The sequence below is a fragment of the Tubulanus polymorphus genome, chromosome 9 (assembly GCF_964204645.1).
Source record: "Tubulanus polymorphus chromosome 9, tnTubPoly1.2, whole genome shotgun sequence".
In the NCBI taxonomy this organism is placed as follows: Eukaryota; Metazoa; Nemertea; class Palaeonemertea; order Tubulaniformes; family Tubulanidae; genus Tubulanus; species Tubulanus polymorphus.
The window spans coordinates 2,292,523-2,315,744 of NC_134033.1; the positions used below are offsets into that span (position 1 = coordinate 2,292,523).

The 23,222-nt window shown below is 40.4% G+C and overlaps 1 protein-coding gene and 1 long non-coding RNA gene across 4 annotated transcripts; both read right to left on the bottom strand.

Moving 5' to 3' along the window:
* Window positions 1-1,965: 1,965 nt before the first annotated feature.
* LOC141910942 (uncharacterized) lies at window positions 1,966-5,052 on the bottom strand. Its single transcript, XR_012619949.1, has 4 exons — window positions 4,996-5,052; window positions 4,761-4,869; window positions 4,367-4,666; window positions 1,966-2,577 (listed from the first exon to the last, which is right to left on the bottom strand). It is a non-coding gene; the product is annotated as an uncharacterized LOC141910942 (long non-coding RNA).
* A 956-nt stretch (window positions 5,053-6,008) lies between these two features.
* On the bottom strand, window positions 6,009-22,199 carry LOC141911011 (neutral cholesterol ester hydrolase 1-like). 3 transcript variants are annotated; one of them, XM_074801950.1, is made up of 9 exons: window positions 22,127-22,199; window positions 21,766-21,924; window positions 20,422-20,529; window positions 19,327-19,444; window positions 18,415-18,478; window positions 17,584-17,705; window positions 7,288-7,407; window positions 6,758-6,937; window positions 6,009-6,252 (listed from the first exon to the last, which is right to left on the bottom strand). In XM_074801950.1, the coding sequence occupies exons 2-9, from the start codon at window positions 21,910-21,912 to the stop codon at window positions 6,080-6,082; spliced, it is 1,032 nt and encodes a 343-aa protein (XP_074658051.1). In that variant the 5' UTR covers window positions 21,913-21,924; window positions 22,127-22,199; the 3' UTR covers window positions 6,009-6,079. The 3 variants fall into 3 exon arrangements, with proteins under 3 accessions (XP_074658051.1, XP_074658050.1, XP_074658049.1); XM_074801949.1 differs by lacking the exons at window positions 6,009-6,252; window positions 6,758-6,937; window positions 7,288-7,407 and adding an exon at window positions 9,352-12,528; XM_074801948.1 differs by lacking the exons at window positions 6,009-6,252; window positions 6,758-6,937; window positions 7,288-7,407 and adding an exon at window positions 15,230-16,996.
* Window positions 22,200-23,222: the final 1,023 nt, after the last annotated feature.

Here is a 23,222-nt window from a genome sequence, read left to right on the forward strand (position 1 = left end):
GGAATTGAATAAATATAAAAAAATTTCCCAAACCCTCACCACTAAACTTAAAATAACAAACTAATATTGTAAAAAAGTCGAAGGTCCCTGGGGGAATTACTCCGCAACCTGGACCGGTATTGTGGGATAAATAAATAATTCAGCCAGAAACGACTGAATTAAACATAATTTACCCCACACCAGTTATTTTGTAGGACTCACGCATTAGCAACCTCATTCCAGGGAGGACAGTACTCTCGACTCGCCCGCTTACCGGAGATCATTTGCCACATCCTGACCCGCCTCCTCCGAGACTCGAACCCGGGCCACAGCGGTGACACGCTAGTCGCCGACCGACTAAGCCATCCGGTCCGCCCGATTGTGATAGGAAAACATTCTAACATGTAACTACGTGTAACCATGTTACATGTACATGTACCATGTACATGTAACCATCGATTTCAAATTTGATTCATGCAACTGATTTCATGATGCTGTATTTTGTCGAGATACATTTGGTTGACGAAAAGTGGCTTAATTACATCAGCAAACTGCAGAATTTCTTTTCTATTGCGTCTGGCAAATCCGGTAAAATCCACCGAATTACTCATTAATTCGTTTAATTTGTATTTATCTCGGATTTAGCTTTAACTCACAACTGTGCCACCGGGTCCGGCATGTTTATCCCCGTATCAACGCGGTGAACCCTTCGTTTCGGGATTCGAACCCAACGGCAGAGTAGAAATTTTGAATTATTTCTGTATAGGAAATTAAGGTTAGGTTAGGTTTAAGCTTAGTCGAACAGATGACGGACCCTAGTTATAGCAAACTGAAAAACAATAGACTCAATCGTAACTCGAATCGATTGTGATCTCAGTGATTTGTGTTTGAATTCCAATTAAACAACGGCAATCTGATTGCCAGCATCGAATGTAAGTATTCCAATATTTGTTTTCGGAGTTTCAATGCTTATTCGACTTGAAGAGATTCGAGTTACGAGTAATCTAACGATTTATCAGATATAAACAATCGGAAACATTTGCTTCATTGCATATTGGGTCATACAATCCACATCGTATATGTTGTAACCCGCTTTAATCGTCTGAGACTAAAACCATTCTAGATTCTATATTTAGACGCGAGACAAATATGAAAATTATTGAGAAATAACTAAAATTGTTGCTTTGTCACCTGACACTCAATAACACAAAACTTTTGCAGGGATTTACTGAAACTGAAGTGTCCGTTCAAACTTTTAAATTGGCTTTAAGTGCAAAATATAAAACCAATTCTAAACACATTTGACCTGGTCCTGAGTTGATACGGGCAATTCGGCAGTATAGGAAGGTGGGCTAGACTATAACGGGCACCGAGGAGTCGAGTAAAGGTTTGTGAAAGGTTGCCAATATATATATATATATATTTGAATGAAGTGTGGGTTTGACTATTTCACGGAATGGCTTCTTATTGTAATAATGTTATAAATGTGTAAGTCACCGGTTCCGCAGATTGTGGTTCTAAACAACGCAACAGATGTCGCCTTCGCTAATTTACACTTGTCGTAGAGTTTTCTCAGGAGACTCAGGAGGTTAGCTCGGTGGGCACAGGACGGCGCTCCGGCCCACAGACTGATGAAGGTTAGAAACTGACTTTCACTGTGATGGGTATTGCGCTTTGCGTCCTGTCAGCGGTCAATTTCGCCTCACAAATCCTCAAACTCGTGCCACTAATTTCCCTATTAACTGAATTACTGTAGAGATTGATTTAAAAGTTGAAATAATGTGCCTTTAACTGGTATCTGGCTGATGAATGGAGATGTCATCAACTTTAGCAAGCAGAGCCTCATCAGAAATGATTTTGTCCCAGAAACCGTTTTTACATTCGAATAAACTTTGTACAATTTTGAATAAAAGTCATGTAGGAATCAAGGTTTCAAATTTGTCATTTTATTTAAATCTGCAACAAGTGTAAATTACGAGTCTCCTTTATTTTGATAATTCTTGCTCAGTCACACGTATACCAATAAACCAAATACAATACATTGAAATAGTAAAGCTGATCTTTGAGTGTATACCTGGCTTAGTTGAATAAAAAGTTTTATAATCAGTTTATTATCTTCGGTTATAAATATATCCGAAAAATGACATCTGTTGCGTTTTCTAAGAACCACCCGGTAGAGTTTGGATGCTGTAACGACGCTTTGCTCATATGCTGGTGCTGTATAAGGACTTCTCTCCGCTGCTGGTTCAAGGTTCCGATAACGATATACATTTGACAATGTCGCGTTCCTCTAGGTAAGTGAAGTGTTTAGCGATTTGAAATAGTCAAAACCAAGATAGAAACTTTCGAAATAATGCATTTATTAATAACCATTTCGAATTCTCTTGAACTTCGAGCGTTTGGTGTGTTGACGAAACCCATTATTTCGGTATTTCTATGAAAAGTTCTTAAACCCGACCTAAATTGCAGAAATCGAATTCTTTATTTCAAACACTTTATTTTCATTGAACACACACGCAATGAATTTCAGTATTTACACCTCGCATATCTTCAGGTATTCCACCTCCTCACAGCGTTATTCACTTATACTACGACACCCTACAAAACATATAGCATCAACATTTTATGAAAAGATGGTTGTGGTTGTTAGGCTTTAGACACGTCAGTGATACCTTTTCAACGTGTATTTCTAACTCAAATTCGTTTTAACAGTGTCTTAATCTCTAAACCTAACCCTAAGCAGAACGCCGTCCCCAAATATGTGGAACTGCATCACGAAACGGCCTAGATAGTGGAAAGCGATGGAGGGAGACGTGTTCGCGCCGGTGGAGGGAGACTCCGACTATTTCGTGTTCACTCAAGGAACAACTCGAAAAAACTTTGTATCAATTGCATCGGGTCAATTTCAGCTCCACTTCAATGTATTTTACTGTTTTTATACGTGTGACTGAGCAAGAACAATAAGAGAATAAGTAATTTACACTTGTCGCAGATTCAACCAAAATTACAAACTTAAAACAGAACACAATAACATGATATGATTTATTTTTCACTTAAAGATAACAATGAAATAAAGAATGCCGAGTTAACACCAATAAGTGAGGGTGCAGTCACAGAGCTCACAGGCTGTAACAACTTTGGACCAAGCCAAGTGGTTTCCACAAATGTTTTCCACGGTCATTTTATTCAAAATCTGCCATCATTTTTTCTAAGAATACTCTCACTAGCTTTATTTACTTGCAGAAGCCGATTCGTCGCTGGAGACCAGAAAGGGCCATCACAAAATAGCTATGTCTTCATTCATTCGGCTCGGAGAAAGTACAGTCAACATCGCTTAAGTCTTCTTTAGTTGGGAGAATCGTTAAGATGATGACTTACCGAAAGAACGTATTACAAATTACTCCAGAGAATTGTAAATACAAATACTGATGTAGTGTGATGACTTATCTGATAATGACTTAAGCGAGGTTGACTGTAGTGGCAAGGTGTCCAGTCTGGTTAACGAGGGGATCATCTGTTGGTCGGAAATTGCAAAAACCATTTTAGTAAAAAAGTCTATTTCTGTCATGAATTGGCCGGTGGGCCGAGCGCCGTCCTGTGCCCACCGAGCTAACCTCCTCGGTCTCCTGAGAAAACTCTACGACAAGTGTAAATTAACCGAAGGCGACATCTGTTGCATTTTTCAGAACCACTCTTCGTAGTAACCGCGATCTCCGGACCCGGAAAATTACATATTTATACGCATTATTACAATACGAAGCCATTCCGTGAAATAGTCAAACCCGAAATTCATATGACTATTAAATCTACTCGTTATAACCGGATTAATCGTCCTTGACTGATCAGAGATTCCATTCTTAAATCCAGGCAAGCAGACGATCAAAACTAATTTGAATCAATGATTTAGAACAAAATTGCGATATATGTTTGATAAATGCGACCACCTTCCCAAGCCTATAGCTCGACTACTCTCAGGTGCTGTATAAATGTCTCGGACGATTGAACCGGTTACAAGTCGGTTTTACAAGTAATATTTCATTATCCAGTTTATGGAATAAATTTCAAGATTGCTTTATCTGATAAATTGTTTTACATAGGACTCCTCTTAACTCAAATTTGTCAAAACCGGCAAGTGGAATTATCATTTCAAACTTTAATACAAATAATTTAGAACCATTACAACAAAAGAATATCAAGAATATCAATCAGGTTTTTCTAACATCTCAAACATTAATCACTGGTCAGAAATTAATTCAAGTTAAGAGGAATGTTAGGAGTCTAATGTATCTGAAATTGCTGTAACGAGGACCAATCTGTTTGATAGATAGGCTTAAACCCGACCTAACCTAAGTTTCCTATACGAAAAACTATTAGAAATTCTACTCACCAATTCATGGATTACTTCGATCAGTTATCTGTTTGTTGCTTAGAAGATATGACATCCAAGCAGGCTACAACATTCTGCTGGTCTGTTGGTCCAGGTTGGTAAAGTCCAGCACGCAGACAGCAATCGGGTCTGGAGTAATCGAGGAAAGTCTGAAGTCCACTTATGTATTCGTTGATTTAGTCCGCAGCAGGTATTGACAGCAAACAGGTCCCGAGTAAGAGAAGAAGGCCTGAAGTCCACTGTGTATTTGTTGATTAAGTCCAGCACGCATTGACAGCAATCAGAGGAAGTAGAGCTTCTCTGAAAAAAAACGTAATGATCACCGTTATGATTTTTAATTTGACTCCATACAATCCGTTATATCCAGTATAAAAAAACCTACAAATCTACTCACCACCAATTCAATTCTGTGTGGAGAATCATAGCTTATTTTGAAAACAGCGTTGGTTTAGTCAGCCCCGCGGTATTGGAAGCAATGAGGTCCTTAATGAGGAATGGCTGATCTGAAAAAGAAAACAATTTCATATTTTACAGGTTTCAATTCTGACTGATGAATCAATATTCAAGTAAAGAAGCCCGAGCCCTTTTAGCTTATAGATTTACAAAATCCCGTTTAAGATTCAACTCACCTAACCTCACGTAAGGACTGGACATATATGCGCGTGTAGTGAATTCAACGTATCTTAAGAACTAATCCACAGAATTGGCTAAATTCAAATCGAACACGTATTACATGATTTCAAAGACCGAGGACAATAACAGGACACGATATGAACTGAGTTTGTCATAATGCGGTTCAATGGACACGAGCACCACTGGCTACAAAATACCACTGAACTACAAACGCGTGGTTCTATGATTATACCAGGCTGACCCTGTATATTCTAACAAAATCAAATGTATTCATCTTAAATATAAGAAGTGGACCAGTGGGTATCAATAATTCATTAGCTGGAGGACACATCGGTCAAATATAAGAAGTGGACCAGTCCTCATTAGAATCCACAAGAAATATCTTAGAACAGTTCGCACTACATTGGCAGTGGTCTGAACAGTTTCTTTCACCAGCGACCAGTTCTTAATATTGTCAAATCAAATCCCCTAAAAGATGACGAATAATCTGCGACATGTTTCAAATTAAACAAAAAAGAAAACGATTTGTTTTCGAGCACAATTTCTGACAGGTCATTTATTCAGTTTTTTAGGACCCTCCTCCACAGGTTCAGCTCGGTTTGAAATAGGAATTTTCTCTTATTTATTTGATTGATTTGATGTGAATCGTTTTGACGCTGTTTTGGTGCCCCTTGCAGACCCACCGGCCACACGCATCGTGAAAGAAATTTTAAGAAAGGGATTTTATTTTGGACATCGGAAATCGAAGTATAGATAATTAAACAAGATCTTTTTGTTAAATAGAATCACATAAACATGGAAATTTCGGTTCTGGTTCGATGGTTTAACCCTACAATCAAATTCTTATTGGTAACCGTGGAACTGGATCCAGGTGTCTTGAAGATTCCAAGAAATAAATCCAACGACTAATTCATTTGAATGAATGAATTTATTTTTATTTTTCAAATTTTATTCATTTCATTTTGCTTCTAAAGATTGCAGTCAATTTTCAAGTAAATCATTTTGCATCGTTTCTTAAAGAGTTTAATAAGTAAATTTCGATTATTCAATTATCGTTATCCTTTTTTTTGCGCCAATTACTTATTTGGCGCCGGATGGTTCTTGGTGATCCGGGTCGCAGGATAAATAGTACAGCGTAGCGGGCGCGTCTCGCAGCGACGGATCGGAACCTTCGATGCACCGACATTTCGTACCACTGTCTGTTATGTAGGTTTCGAACGGCTCCAAGAATTCTCCTTTGTGTCCGCGGCAACCTTCAAAATACATGATTGAAAAAATACCATTCAGAATTTGATCTTTGATCTTTAAATCAAACCATCAGCAGGGCTCCACAGTCGCCTGTGGCAATGAGGACTTCGAGCCACCAGCTATCCCGCTAGATGGCGTGCGTAGCAGTGCGACAACCCCGTCAAAATCTAGTTCACTTTCGATGAACTTTCATCTAGATTTTTAGCTTCCCTCGTCAGAAATTAGGCAAATTACTCCTCTTGATAAACTCAGAAGATCTTAAGGTTCATATTTAAGGTGGTTTATACTGATCACCATTCAAAGAATTTGAGAAATTTTGGACAGACTTTAATCGAATATGTGAAGAAATCCGCGAGTTGTTGTCTGAGTGCACACTAGCGAACCTGGTGAATCCTCGCTTGCCACAAGCGGAATCCTCGATTGCCACAGTCGAACGTTGAGTCCTCAAAGAGGATTCCACTCGTGGTAAGTGTGAATCCACTTCCCACATTTTCCGCATATTTTGCTTACCCAGAAGTTTACAGTGCGCGAATGCCGGAAGCGGGACTTCTGGCAGAGGGTAAATCTCATGAAGCCAGGTGTATTTTAGTTGTATATCGCGGGTGCAATAGCACCTGGACACCGCGCCATCTGAGCTTCTCTGCCACGAGCTGCCAACGTCGTGTTTGGTTCCATCTTTTTCTTTACATTCTTGAAAAACAAAGATCACAATTAGAAAAATAGATCGTGACCTCTAGCAATGATCATAACTAAAAACGTTCTGCCCGCATAAAAATACAAGATAGAATTGCTGGATTCGAACCGAACCATGGAACAAAGAACTAAAGCAGTAAAACAGGAAAGGCTAGGATTCGAACCTCGCGCACAATCGAGCAAACTTCATGCGAGGAATCGACTATTGAAGTCAATTTTCACAGAATCAGACGTTAAGACGATTTGACGGCTCATTACGGTTATCACAACTAAGCGTCGTTCCCGAAACCATAATATATGTTAATTTATGTTAAAACATTCTAATTTATGTATAATCTGTTTGTTACCTGTTGGGCAGTTGATAGCGGTAAAACAGTCCTGCTGAACTTGGTGTCCTGCTATTTCGCATAGATCTAAGTAAGGGTTGAGGCGATCGAGGTTATCTGGTGTATCCAGTCGCACAATCGCTGGAAGCATCGGCAAAAAGATTAATTCAATAAACCCTTTAATAACCATTTGTATACCATCCTCCCTCTGCAGGGACTCGAACCTGATGGCATCGCTACACTCAGCCACGGCACGAACCCCTGCATCAGTAGACCGGGTGCGCAGGTACATGCGCAGCTTTCCGAACGAAAACTGGCGGCACCAATCAGATTGCTCGTTGTATAATCGTTGAGGCAAATTTCAAGGAAGAACTATAAATGGGAAAACCCGGGCTAAAATAAAACTGATTGGCTAAAAATCACATCATCTGAACTGCGCATGTATCTGCGCACACGGTCGATTATGGCAGGGTTTCGTGCCGTGGCAATCTCGATGCCATCAGGTTCGAATCCCTGCCGGGGGAGGATGTTTCTATACGAGCTCTATTTCTTATATTTAAAAAAAAAATCACAATTAGCTGGTTACGTCATTGGGGGAATATATCTTCAAAACATATACAAATTGTGAGAATTCAAAATAAAATTTGGAGTCGAAGATGAAAAATTTTGTGTGGTTTATTCAAGGGCAAGTTTGAAAAGAACGTGACATTTCAAGTCTTGATGATTGAATTGGCGTTATCTTTGATATCACGAAGTGTCAGTCAGTTTGAATGGAATTCCGCAAAGTGATTCTAACATCAAATACAAGCTGTTACTTTTCACTATTTTTCAACATTCAGCCGCTGTGATTTGAAAACATTGATTTGTGAGTGAAACGACGGTCGGACAACATGTGGTCAGATTAGCGACAATGTCGGTACGACAGGGCAGTGTGACGAAATGCAAGATTGAATGATATCGCTTTCCGAAAAAAGAAAACAGGGAGAACTAAATCCGGGATACAACTCAGTCCTCTATAGGCTTACCTTAGTATCTAAGACCGTTTACTCGGAATTATCACTGATATCGAAGAGATATCTTTTCCAATATATAATAGATTTTCAACCAATTTAATGGTCAACTCCGATTTCCAAGACCTAGATGTCATTGATCACGTTGATGGATGGTAACAGTTTTACTGTATGTGATGTAATATACATAGTTAGAATTCCGACAACGAAAATGATTTTCTTTTTCATAATTTAGCGAAAAAGGTCAAATAATTTGAACAAACAACTTTCGTATAACTTATTCGTATTAGCTAAAAGGTACTTAGGCCACTTCTTTTGAAAGAATGCCCAGACGACGCGGCCGCCTGTTTACCCCGTACATCACTTCTCTAAATCACGATCGAACTAAACCATTACAGACCCTGCAGCTATATAAATGAACTTATTACAAATTTTATTGCATTTTACAAAATGAACCGGCTGATTAGGAGAAACAATGTCAATTTTGTTTAGCCTGACCAAAATTATTGTGGCTGAGCCGGGCATTGTCGTAAGGGCGCAAACATTATGTTAACTTGGAACTTCAATGTTCGTCGTCGCATTTAGCAATAGATATCATGATATTTGGCGCAATGAATAAATACGAAGATCACTTACCAGCTCCGCAGAAAGATTCGGAGCAGCTTCCAGCGCGAACCCGCTTGCTCCGCCATCAATATAGTTAATTTGCATTGAATTTTACCTTACAGTGCTGCCACCATCATAAAATTTCAATTCGGCCCGGAAAATTGTTTGATATCGATATTGCAACTTCGGTTGTTGAATCTTGATCAATTTGACAAATGTGATAATTTCCCCGTGAATCCATCTCGAAGGAGCCGTACAATGCGAAATTACCGCCATCTTGTTAATTTGTAAACTACGTGGCATCGATTGTATGGCGTGTAATTGTCAAATTTGAACCATCAAACGCGGCCAGCAAATATCAAACCCTCGAGTTTTTAAGTGAAATAAAAAAAAAACGTAAATCTTTATATTTTCAGTTACAAACAAGTTCTTTATTCAACTAAATGTAACATGAATATTTCAGGATTACAGTAAATACTAGAATACATTATGTCAAGAAGGACCCAGGCGAAGGAGGCATAAACTTAAAAATCAAATAAATAAAGGGCCCCTAAATAAAAGACAAATCTACATGATTCATGGAATATTGAAACATGATAATAAATCATTGATTCGAGAATGTAATAATATCATTATTACAGTGTCCAACCTCGTTATAGCGAACTCTGATCGGATATAACAAATGTAGAATATCATCTCGAGTAAGAAAATTTATTTCATACTGGATATAACGAACTATAGGTTTCACGAACAGATTTTCTGGTCCAGCGACGTTCGTTGTAACGAGGTTCCGCTGTAAAACTATCACAGACAATGCTTGCTTAACCCGGTACATTTACGATAAGCCTAGTTAAGGCTAAACAAAAATGATACCTCGTTTCTCCGCAGCGGCCGGGTCATTTTTGTAAAATATGATAAAATTTATAAACAGTTCATTTCTATAGCGGCCGGGTCTGTTATGGTAAAATTGATCACGATTTAAAAAAAAAAGTAATGTATAGGGTAGATAGGCGGCCGGCCGGGTCAACATTTAAGCTCAGCAGAGCGGAGAAACAAGGTATCAATTTTTTTAGCCTAATGCATTTACTAATACAATCACTATCAGACTTTTTTTATACAGTTAACCCTGCTTCCATTGATTACTAATTCCATTGGTCCCAGATGATTAGAATATATGGTTTGGTTCAACCATCCTCTATCCTACAGTATTATGTCAACATTGTTTATTTTTAGAATCAGTCAAATGTAATCTGTTATCCCATGGGCTTGATTGTATGATCGCGACTTCAGTCCGAAAATTGGCTTAAATCTGTGAGACCAGTCTTCGGACAAAAAAACATCTACATGTAATACACAAATGTGGCATTCATTAGAGTTTGGTCCCCTTCAGACATTGACCATTTGAGTGTTAAGCGTGAACGCTCAGTTTTCGAAAGTGTGCCGATAAAAGTCTCAAGTTTATAGTTCATTTTCAATTAAAAATGTCTCAGGTAAAGTTTTGAACACATGTGAAGTGTGGACGATCAGTTTTTGAAAGTGTGCTGATAAAATGTCTAATATCTGGTGTTTGTAGTTCATTTTCAATTAAAAATGTCTCAGGTGAAGCACTGAACATATGTGAAGTGTGGACGATCAGTTTTTGAAAGTGTGCTGATAAAATGTCTAATGTCTGGTGTTTGTAGTTTATTTTCAATTAGAAATGTCTCAGGTGAAGCACTGAACACATGTGAAGTGTGGACAATCAGTTTTTGAAAGTGTGCTGATAAAATGTCTAATGTCTGGTGTTTGTAGTTTATTTTCAATTAGAAATGTCTCAGGTGAAGCACTGAACACATGTGAAGTGTGGACGATCAGTTTTTGAAAGTGTGCTGATAAAATGTCTAATGTCTGGTGTTTGTAGTTTATTTTCAATTAGAAATGTCTCAGGTGAAGCACTGAACACATGTGAAGTGTGGACGATCAGTTTTTGAAAGTGTGCTGATAAAATGTCTAATATCTGGTGTTAGTAGTTTATTTTCAATTAGAAATGTCTCAGGTGAAGCACTGAACACATGTGAAGTGTGGATGATCAGTTTTTGAGTGTGCTGTTAAAATGTCTAATGTCTGGTGTTTGTAGTTTATTTTCAATTAGAAATGTCTCAGGTGAAGCACTGAACGCATGTGAAGTGTGGACGATCAGTTTTTGAAAGTGTGCTGATAAAATGTCTAATGTCTGGTGTTTGTAGTTCATTTTCAATTAAAAATGTCTCAGGTGAAGCACTGAACACCTGTGAAGTGTGGACGATCAGTTTTTGAAAGTGCGCTGATAAAATGTCTGGTGTTTGTAGTTCATTTTCAATTAAAAATGTCTCAGGTGAAGCACTGAGCACATGTGAAGTGTGGACGATCAGTTTTTGAAAGTGTGCTGATAAAATGTCTGGTGTTTGTAGTTCATTTTCAATTAGAAATGTCTCAGGTGAAGCACTGAACACCTGTGAAGTGTGGACGATCAGTTTTTGAAAGTGCGCTGATAAAATGTCTGGTGTTTGTAGTTCATTTTCAATTAAAAATGTCTCAGGTGAAGCACTGAACACCTGTGAAGTGTGGACGATCAGTTTTTGAAAGTGCGCTGATAAAATGTCTGGTGTTTGTAGTTTATTTTCAATTAGAAATGTCTCAGGTGAAGCACTGAACACATGTGAAGTGTGGACGATCAGTTTTTGAAAGTGTGCTGATAAAATGTCTAATGTCTGGTGTTTGTAGTTTATTTTCAATTAGAAATGTCTCAGGTAAAGTTTTGAACGCATGTAAAGTGTGGACGATCAGCTTTTGAAAGTTTGCTGATAAAATGTCTAATGTTTGGTATTTGTTGTTCATTTTCAATTAGAAATGTCTCAGGTGAAGCACTGAACACATGTGAATTGTGGACGATCGATGTCAAACTTGATGATCAAAAATTGTAACTAGGAGTCAAGAGTTGTAAGAGTCAAGTCAATTTTCGGACTGTTGGTTGATTGACTAATCTACTGGAAACTCTTTTTCAAGAATTCCACGCAATGACTGTAACACCTTTCACCCGATTTGATAAACGTGCGCGAAAAAACGTCTCCGTGATAACTGAATTTACCCATATAAAGTTCGACGTCGACGCCCGCTTTGCGCAGCCGACCGACGTACAAGATCCCCTCGTCGCGGAGGCAATCGTGTTGGGCGACGGCCACGTACGCAGGCGGCAGTCCGTCGAGACGCTTCTGCATCAGCGGCGAAAAATACGGATCGACGACGAAATCGGCGACGTCGTCCGAAAGCGCGCGGTCGCCATCTCGGACGGCGTCGGAGACGAAACCGTCGCGAATTTCGACGGGTAAATCACGATAATCGACGTAGCGGGAATAGTCGCGTTTCAGGGATTGCGTCGTGTGATTGTTGCGTAGGAAATGCGACGCGTATTTCGGGTCGATGCCCATATACTGCAGGTGAACGAAGGCGACTCCGCGCGCAGACGAGATGATCGGGTGGTCACGCGTGCGCACGTGCGACGGTAGCTGGAAATCGAACGCTTGCAGCACCGGGTGTAGGAGAACTTGCAGACGGATTTCGGGAACGTTTGTTTCGTGTCTCATTTTCTGAGCGACGGCGGCGGCTAAGTTACCCCCGGCGCTATCTCCTGGAAATATAAATGAGATCATAAATGTCGTATCCTAAACGGAGTCCAGTTCAAATGCGCTGCAAATTTGGTATAACCTCAGCATAACTCTATTCGATGTATCAGTCATCTCTCCCTAGGGAGAAGTTACATCGGGGAAGCAACTAAGCGCTTGGAGTCATCTATCAGGCCGGGTACCCGTCTACTCCTGGGCGATGAGAGGCAATGAGGATAAGTGTCGTGCCCGAGGACACATTAGTTCATTTTCAATGTTTTAAACACTACAATCTAAATCTTATTTCGATCTTGAAATAGGGATTGCATCCGATTCATTTTGGTTGAAAGATTTGGTTTAATTCGTTTTGTTTTGGTGTCCCTTACAAACCCACCACCTCTGCCGGAAACGAAACAGGGGCTTTGATTTTGAAGATAGTTGTGTGATCAAATTTACAGAAACCAGTTATTTAAATCAAAGTAATTGGAAATTTCGGTTCCGGTTCGTTCGAACGATCTTCCAACCAATCTGAACCGGCAAGCGTAACTGAACCGTAGAACTGGAATAGCGTGCAAATAGCTAAATGAATCTAAGCGCTTTATTTAAATCATATTTCTAACAGAATACTGAATCTTGAAATCGAAGTTTCTTAATAAAGGAATCCGACACCGAGCCACAAAAAATTGTCTTCTTACTCTAAATATCGCGCGATCGATTACTGAAGTGTTTTTCTGAGAAAGTTGATGATATGCTCGATGCCTCGCGCCCCCGGTCGATTCAAATACCACGTCAGTACGTCGTCGTGAAACCCGACGCGATCGTAATAAACCTCCGTCTGGACGCCGGCTCGACGCAGACGATCGGCGTATAGCAACGCGTCGTCGCGGAGAACGTCGTAACCGGCAGACGACACGTACGCAGGCGGCAAGTCGGCGAGTCCGTCCTCATCGGGTAACAACAGCGGACTAAACCTGGCGTCGAGAACGAATCCTTCCGAGTCCGCGTCGAATTCCGAATCTTCGTTTTCGCTCGCGTTGACGGGATCCGAATCGACGTCTCGCCGGAAGTCAGCCGGTAGATTTCGCGGGTCGACGTATCGCGAGTATCGTTCGCGAGACGGTTTCGAAACGTGTCGATTTCGACGGAATTTCTCGGCGACGTTGCGGCCCTTCCCCGCGTACAACGAAGAGTACCGCGCGGCGACCTCAATCGAAGTGACGATCGCGTATTTATCGTTCTCGAGGTACGACGGTAACTGGAAATCGAACGCTTGCAGCACCGCGTGGATGAGAACTTGCAGACGGATTTCGGGAACGTTTTTTTCGTGTCTCATTTTCTGAGCGACCGCGGCGGCTAAGTTACCCCCGGCGCTATCTCCTGGAAATAAAAACAAAATACCCAGATAATCGGTACGAGCTAGAATTTGAATGCAAGCAATCTTTTCCTGTCGAAATTCGATTTCTTTTTTTGATGATATTTGAAAAATCCTTCAGACCAGATTCTGTAGCAAACTGACAAAATGTCCGAGTAATCAGTCAGTGCTACAATCTAAATCCAATTCAGTCCTTTCCTGTCGAAATTCGATTTCTTTTTTGGTGAAATTTGAAAAATCCTTCAGACCAGATTCTGTAGCAAACTGACAAAATGTCCGAGTAATCAGTCAGTGCTACAATCTAAATCCAATTCAGTCCTTTCCTGTCGAAATTCGATTTCTTTTTTGGTGAAATTTGAAAAATCCTTCAGACCAGATTCTGTAGCAAACTGACAAAATGTCCGAGTAATCAGTCAGTGCTACAATCTAAATCCAATTCAGTCTTTTCCTGTCGAAATTCGATTTCTTTTTTGGTGAAATTTGAAAAATCCTTCAGACCAGATTCTGTAGCAAAATGACAAAATGTCCGAGTAATCAGTCAGTGCTACAATCTAAATCCAATTCAGTCCTTTCCTGTCGAAATTCGATTTCTTTTTTGGTGAAATTTGAAAAATCCTTCAGACCAGATTCTGTAGCAAACTGACAAAATGTCCGAGTAATCAGTCAATGTTACAATCTAAATCCAATTCAGTCTTTTCCTGGCGAATTCGATTTGTTTTTTTTTTGTGTTATTCAAAAATCCAAAGTAATCAATCAGTACATCGAATTCAGTCTATTCCCGTCAAATTCTTTAATGAAAGAATATTTTCGATGAGTACTCTCAATACCGGTCAATCCTTTACTTAGAACTCTCGAAACCAGAACAATGTAACCGGGCTAAAAATTTTACAGGTGGAAATGTAAATACAGTGGAACCTCGTTATAACGAACTCGGATATAAACGAACGATTCATCGGATACAGCGAATATAGATGTGGTCCCAAGTAAGACCATGTCCATTTGGTTAATTTCATACTGGACATAACAGTGAACTATTGGTTATAACGAATATATTTTCTGGTCCCCTGAAGTTCGCTGTAACGAGGTTCCACTGTACAGTTCAAGTCCTTTATAACGCCACTCACTGTTGGAACCAACCGAAAGTATGGCGTTATGAAGAGAATATATTTTCATTGAATTCGATTAAGATTTTTTCTCTGAAAAATCTTGGCCTTGAAGTGAGTTGTGGCATTAGAAAGGATGGCAGCCTAATAACAGACTCAGTGAAAAACCCATCAAAGATAATTCCTCGCAGAAGAGAATGAACGAATCGAGCATCTCAAATCGAGCATGAAAACCACTGAATAAAACTCTACTCATTTCTTTATTCGTTATATAAAACTTTTGATCAAAATTCACACATTTTAATAATATGTACATGATTTGCATATATGTTAATCAATAACTGGCAGACGGTAATTACCGTTCTAACATCATCGGAATGTAACGATGTGAAATACTGATTTTATGATTATTTTCATGATTCAGCAACAAAATCTCGGGATTATTCTCATAATATCTCGGGACAATTCATACATTTACAGAAGACTTCTCTGATTCTCAACTCAGATATCACTCTCAAGTCAAAAGATCCGACTTGATCAGAGTCTACTGTACCATCGAACTCAGATACTGTTTTAAATCAGAAGATCTGCCTTGAGCGGAGTCTACTGTACCATCCAACTCAGATATCACTCTCAAGTCAAAAGATCAGACTCTTGAGTGGAGTGTACTGTACCATCCAACTCAGATATCACTCTCAAGTCAAAAGATCCGACTTGATCAGAGTCTACTGTACCATCGAACTCAGATACTGTTTTAAATCAGAAGATCAGACTTGAGCGGAGTCTACTGTACCATCCAACTCACATATCACTCACAAGTCAAAAGATCCGACTTGAGCGGAGTATACTGTACCATCCCACTCGCATGTCACTCACAAGTCAAAAGATCAGACTTGAGCGGAGTTTACTGTACCATCCAACTCACATGTCACTCACAAGTCAAAAGATCAGACTTGAGCGGAGTCTACTGTACCATCCAACTCAGATATCACTCACAAGTCAAAAGATCAGACTTGAGCGGAGTCTACTGTACTATCCAACTCAGATATCACTCTCAAGTCAAAAGATCTGACTTGATCAGAGTCTACTGTATTATCCAACTCAGATATAACTCTCAAGTCAAAAGATCAGACTTGAGCTGAGTCTACTGTACCATCCAACTCAGATATCACTCTCAAGTCAAAAGATCAGACTTGAGCGGAGTCTGCTGTATCATCCAACTCAGATATCACTCTCAAGTCAAAAGATTTGACTTCAAAGTCCAAAATGGAGTTACTTTAGCAGCAAATGTCTACTGTATACGAACATTGTATAAAGTCACTCGTAAATTTCTAAGAATATTTCATTAAGACTTTTCAGTTTTCATCTCAAACATCTGCTTCAAAAATGCGATCAAATCGTTGAATGTTCTCGCGCCGGCCGCAAAATTACCGAACCGCAAAACGTCTTGATGAAACCCGCGTTCGTAGTATTTCAAGGTCGTCACGACGCCGTCTTTGCGCAGACGCCGCGCGTATATAACGGCGTCGTCCGCGACGACGTCGTAGCCCGCGGCGACCACGTACGCCGGCGGCAATCCCTTCAACGTTTTCTGCATCAACGGCGCGAAATACGGATGCAACACGAAATTCTGCATCGCGTCCGACAGAGTCTCGTCGCCGGCGTCGACGATGCCGACGCGGTCGCGCGCGTAATCGCGTCGATGCGCCGGAGGCAGAATCGCGAAATCGACCAGGTACGAGTACGTCGTTTTCAGGTATCGCGACGTGTGGTTGTTGCGCGCGAAGAACCACGCGATCGCCGGGTCCTTGCGCATGTATCCGAGCCAGGCGCGCGCCACGCCGCGCGTCGACGCGCCGACAGGTCGGCGTTCGTTGCGCGCGTACGACGGCAGACGGAAATCGAACGCTTGCAGCATCGGCGTCAGCAACACTTGTAACCGCAGCGACGGCAGTCCGCGCGGCGTGCGCATGAATTTCTGCGCGACGGCGGCCGCCAGGTTTCCGCCGGCGTCGTCACCTGCAATAAAAGACGGCAGACGGATTTCGGATCGGAGGCGTCGAGAAAACGTCGGCAATACCGACGGTCGAAATGCGACAAAAGCATGCGCAGCGTGAAATACTCAAAACAATCCTCAACAAATGAAATCAATTTTCTCGTAAAAATATCAAATCCTCCAAGTGAGTTATAAGAGGCAGATAGGAGACGATATCCGGTTTATGGGGAGTCGAAATTGATTTTCATAAGGAGCTGAGCCAGTTACACAGTCTGATCAAAGTGACATAAGATCTTAAGACTGGTCTTGAATCTTAAGACTGGCTGTATAGTAGAACCACCGGTAAGATGACCGTAAGACTGGTGTTAAATTGTTTGATCGGTTATACAACTAAAATCAGCTAAGACTGCTGGTCTTAAGTTGTTAGATTGGCTATAGAACCAAAATGAGCTCAGCCTGGTCTTAAATTTTAAGAACAGTCTTAGACTGGCGCCGATGGCTAATCTCGATGGTAAATCTACTAAATCCAAAACGGATTAAAGATTTGTCGCGAGCGGCATTTATTTTCAAGCGTAATTACGCGAAGCTACGTTCGAATTCAAAAACTTACCCATAACGACGATTTTCGACGGATCGATTTTGAACTGCGAGCCGAATTCCAATAGGTGGCGCGTCACGGCGAAACAGTCGTCGAACGGAGCCGGAAACGGGTGTTCAGGAGCCAAACGATAACTGAAAAGATTAAACGGTGAAAGATATCGTATAACCACAGGCACACGTTGCAGTCATCAGGACCTGCATCAACGAGCCGTCGGTTAGAGATTGGACTCGGTAGATTTCAAATAAGTTCATTTCTGACGTTTCTACTGTAGAGTCAAATCTTAATTCTAGAGTAGAACTAAATCCAGCTAATCTAACTCGAATCCAACTAATCTAACTCGAATCCAACTAATCTAACTCGAATCCAGCTAATCTAACTCGAATCCAACTAATCTAACTCGAATCCAACTAATCTAACTCGAATCCAACTAATCTAACTCGAATCCAGCTAATCTAACTCGAATCCAGCTAACCTAACTCGAATCCAACTAATCTAACTCGAATCCAGCTAATCTAACTCGAATCCAAGATTTTGATCGCCCTCTGATCAGTCAGTTTTATGTAATCGAAATCATCATTTTCAATTTTTCAAATGGATTTTTTTCGAACCCACGAAAAATATCGATGTTATCAAACATTCAAGTCTCAAAAAAAGATTCGGTTTCGTTCTCCCAGTTTTTTTGGAATTAGTTAATTTCAACTCCTCTTAATCTAACAAACTTTCAGTGGAACCATTTCCTTGCTTTCAGTGTACTATTAGGATTTCTGATGAACCTGATAAACCGTTTGTCCGCGTCTGGAACCGAAATTTATATTCTATGATAAAGATAAATTCACTTACTCGACTGATATGACGGTGAATTGAGTACGTCTGGCCAGTTCTCTAGTGAATTCATCGTGAGTATCTGAAAAATATTTATGAAATCAACTTCATTTTCGGCGTTATCCGCAACAGGTTTTAGCGGGGCAGCTGCCCCTTTCATTTTTACATCCACCCCTCTGTCAATCAGCCACTCCTTATAAAATATCTGCTGCCCCTACCAGAGTTGATGTCAATATCCTCTCAATGCTGATGATTGCTTTGAAATGTATTGGCCAGTTTTATATATATCGCAACTGTGTTTCCCGAAACAGGTTTTAGAGGGGCGGCCATTCATTTTACATCGACCGCGCTCTGAAAATCAGCCAACCCTAATGAAACATCTGTCAATATGTGGATGTCAATATTCTCTCAATGCTGATGGAAAATATTGCATTCAATGGGACAAATAGATGGATATTACACCAAAATTAAGCTTTAAAAATCTATACTTTTTGTGGGATCGAAGCCTTGCTACTTCAGCAGCCGCGATGTCATACACTTAACAAATGGATGCAGCACGACTTTAAAATTCCAGCATTTGGACTGAACACTGTTTTTTTTATTAACTTTATTAACTTTCAGCGCGTCTACACCACAGTGCGGTGTATGAATCGGTGATGGATTTTGCTAGTACACCGCACTGCAGTGTATTGGTGTAATGAGTAATTAGTTTTTATCTCTATTGAAAGATGGCAGCACCTGTCAAACATAGTGAAATATTAGTAACTAACGATACACCGCACCGCGGTGTAGACGCACTTTAGCGGTATTCCCGTTATTAAACACACAAGGGCTGAATTTTTCAAAATTTTCAAATTATCTCCAGCACTATAGGGTATTGATAAGTCAGCACTGAAAGGGTTAAGAAGGCGAGGTTTTTGTTTTACGTACCGATACTCATAATGGTCCAGCCTCCGCCGTGGAAGTAAACGATCGCTGGGCCGTACGCGCTGCCTTTCACCGGTTCATAGATGCGAACTCTTACGCCTTCGATTTCCGTCGTCTTTATCTGAAATACGAAACGAAAAATGTTCATCGAAACGACAATATCGTCTCTCACATCGGTCGGCAGACGTTCAAGGACGATGACTTTTAGAGCCCATTACAAGATATTCAAGGCCTTAAAATTGGCCCATCCCCGTTCGAGGACTCTTCAGGACGTCCACGAACCACGATGCAGGGTCCGATCTAAGCGCTCGTCCGATTGCCCGGGACAAGTATATTCTTATCAGGGCAAGTAGGTTTACCATTATCACTTGTCCCCCGGGCTAGCGCGATTTGATGTCAGAAAACTTTTTTCCCACTCGTTACAACGGATGATAGTGCCATCAATCAAACTGCCGGTGTAGGATAAGTAGTTTTTGGAGGGGGCAAGCAAAATTTTCAGATATGCTTGCCCCCAGGGCAAGTGGCTTTCGTTCCTTACATCGGACCCTGCGATGGCTCAAGTCTGTTAACTAACAGAAGTTAACAGCTTATATTTAAGATAAGTCTAAGACCGACTAAGGAAAGATTAATTTGTTTTCAAAACCTAGAATTTTGTACCCGATGTGACGATTCTAGAAATTTCAACTGCGTACAACTAACAGATTTTCAGGTCCCCTATGGTTTGTTGTTACGAGGTTCCACAGATTCTGAAGTCACTCGAACCACTTATTTTGTTACGAGCTTCAGTGACTTAATTTTATAGTCTATCTAACAAATAAAGATTTCAAACTGGTCTATAATAATAGCAAAAATAAATAAAGAGGATATTTCAAGATACTCCTGACTTGACCGTACAACTGATCCCAGCAGTTTTTACAGATAAACCACAAAGAAAAGTTGAAATTTTTTTAAAGAAAGTTGGTCGTCTGGCAGCAGTTTTTTCTATGTCAGAAGGCTTCAACCCGATCACTTATCTTAGCTAAACTTTTTTCTCCAAATCTAAGAAACGCCGATAGGAAAATAACGAAAGTTCTAAAAGGAAAATGAAACGGTGCTTACGTTTAGGTCGGGGTCGTCGATTTTCATACCGGCCACGTACGCCGTATTCAGTATCCATCTCATCGTCTCGTGCTCGGTCGCTATTCCTAACTTAGAGCTGGCGAATGCCTGAAAAATATAAAAGAAAGCGTCAATTTCAGTGAGGGTTCTTTCACCACTTGATCATTCCATTATTTTACTATTATTTTGGTCTTTCTTCGAAATCTTATTTTTTTGGAAAATTCCAGTGAGGGATTTGTGGTCCTGACACCAGGGTTCTTATAGATCAGGGAATCCAAAAATAACTTGATATTTCCCTGACACTTGACCAAAAATTCCCTGATTAAATTATAAGATATCCTCAGTGAGGGCTGTTTCTTATTAAGAGGTACCTTGTGTCACTCGTCACCAGCAAGAACAACAAGACACCAAAAATTCAAATTCCCCGATTAAATCATAAGATATCCTCAGTGAGGGCTGTTTCTTATCAAGAGGTTCCTTGTGTCACTCGTCACCAGCAAGAACAACAAGATACCAAAAATTCAAATTCCCTGATTGAATTATAAAATATCCTCAATGAGGGCTCTTTGTTATCGTGAGGTTCATTGTGTCACTCGTCACCAGCAAAAACAACAAGACACGAAAAATCTAAACTCCCTGATTACATTATAGGATATCCTCAGTGAGGGCTGTTTCTTATCAAGAGGTTCCTCGTGTCACTCGTCACCAGCAAGAACAACAAGACACCAAAAATTCAAATTCCCCGATTAAATCATAAGATATCCTCAGTGAGGGCTGTTTCTTATCAAGAGGTTCCTTGTGTCACTCGTCACCAGCAAGAACAACAAGATACCAAAAATTCAAATTCCCTGATTGAATTATAAAATATCCTCAATGAGGGCTCTTTGTTATCGTGAGGTTCATTGTGTCACTCGTCACCAGCAAAAACAACAAGACACGAAAAATCTAAACTCCCTGATTACATTATAGGATATCCTCAGTGAGGGCTGTTTCTTATCAAGAGGTTCCTCGTGTCACTCGTCACCAGCAAGAACAACAAGACACCAAAAATTCAAATTTCTTGACTTTTTTGGGAATTTCAAGAAAGGAGCTTAGAACACTAAACTGGAATTCCTTTGGTTTCCTAGATCTGTAAAACGATATTGAACGATATTGTTCTACCATCCATCCAGGATCCATTCAGAATAGTTCTGTCAAGTTCCAAATTTCTTGACTTAGGAACTTTTTGGGACTTTCCAAAAGTTCAAGTTTCTGACATTTTGGATAAATTAAAATAATGAGTAGTTGCCATACTTAATGGACGGCTGACAAGAGCGAAAATGGATTTCTTAAAAGTACACCTACTATATGGCCGGTAAATTTCAGTCCTGCTAATAGCAATCGGACTTTCCACGGTTCTTCCAGATCGTCGGGTAAAGGATGGTACATGTAATAAGCGATAATTCCAGTCCATAGCGCCAACAACAACACTGAATGCTTCAAAACCGACATCGTCAGCGATACCTGAAATACGAGTCCGCATCCGCATTTTAATCACAACCAGGAACCGGCATAGTTCTGTTCGGGTTTAAAACTTGTCTTAATTTAAAATATGCATTTTCTAAACTTTAAATACATCAGAAATTTTAATTCCACCCTCTTTAACATGATGACAACATTTTCTGCGAAAAATATGATCGTTTTAAATTCTTTTCTCGATAGTTACCTAACCAACCGGAAGTGTAGACTTTGTTCGGTCGGCTGAAAACACGGACACGGATTGCTTTAGATCGCTAGCTGGCAACCAGTCTAGTTCCAATAAAACACGGATACGGGCTATGCTTACCAGGGCTGGAATCGATTTGCAAAAAGCACGGATTTGGATGCCTTTAACCTAGACTCGAACCCTATAAGAATTGTCTTTATTTCGGGTCTTGATCAGCGTAAAAAACGTAAAGAAACGATTCCGGCCCGACGATACATTGTGCACTGACCTCGCGCCTAATGGGGTACCCGCGAAACCAGCTATACCACCAGATGGCGCGACAAGCAGTAGGTCGTGTGTTGTCAAAATTAGTTCATTTTCAATGACATTTGAACTGGATTTTTGAACTCCTCAATCTATATACTACCAATATACAATACTTTCATTCTTCTAATCGGATATCGGTAAAGTTTCCAAAAATGATTCATTCATTTAAGAGAAAAGTTAATTTAGGTTTAATTGAAATGTAGACGAAATCGAACGTGGACGACCAACTATCTACTAGCGACACCTGGCGGATCCTCGCCTGCCATACGTGGAATCCTCGATTGCCACAGTAGCACTGCGGGTACCCCATTAGATCTACAAGTAGAGCCCCGCGTCAGAACAGATGATCTTAGGGCATCCAGCAGAGTCGGGATCCAGGGAAATCGGCCCTGGGAAGAAAAAGGCATTCTGTCGGATCCAGCCCACTGTCCAGTCGCCACATGGTAGGGGACCCGGCGAACCTCCTTCGGTTTTCGTTATTTTTGAAGAAATGAATCGCGAACCCGTAGTAGTGAAAAGGCAGGGGACCCGCGAGACCACTAACCCGTTAGATCCGTTCCTGACCCATATCACATATCACAAGGACTCAGCGAAACGAATATGAAACCAGCGCCGGTATAAGAAAACATACACTTTAAATCCACTCATTTAGTGTTTACAAATATACCATTTTTTCACTTACGCAAATAATTTTTAAGTTTACTGCATGATTTGTTTAGGAATAAAAATGAAAGCATTAGGCTAAAAAAATTGATACCTTGTTTCTCCGCTCTGCTGAGCTTAAATGTTG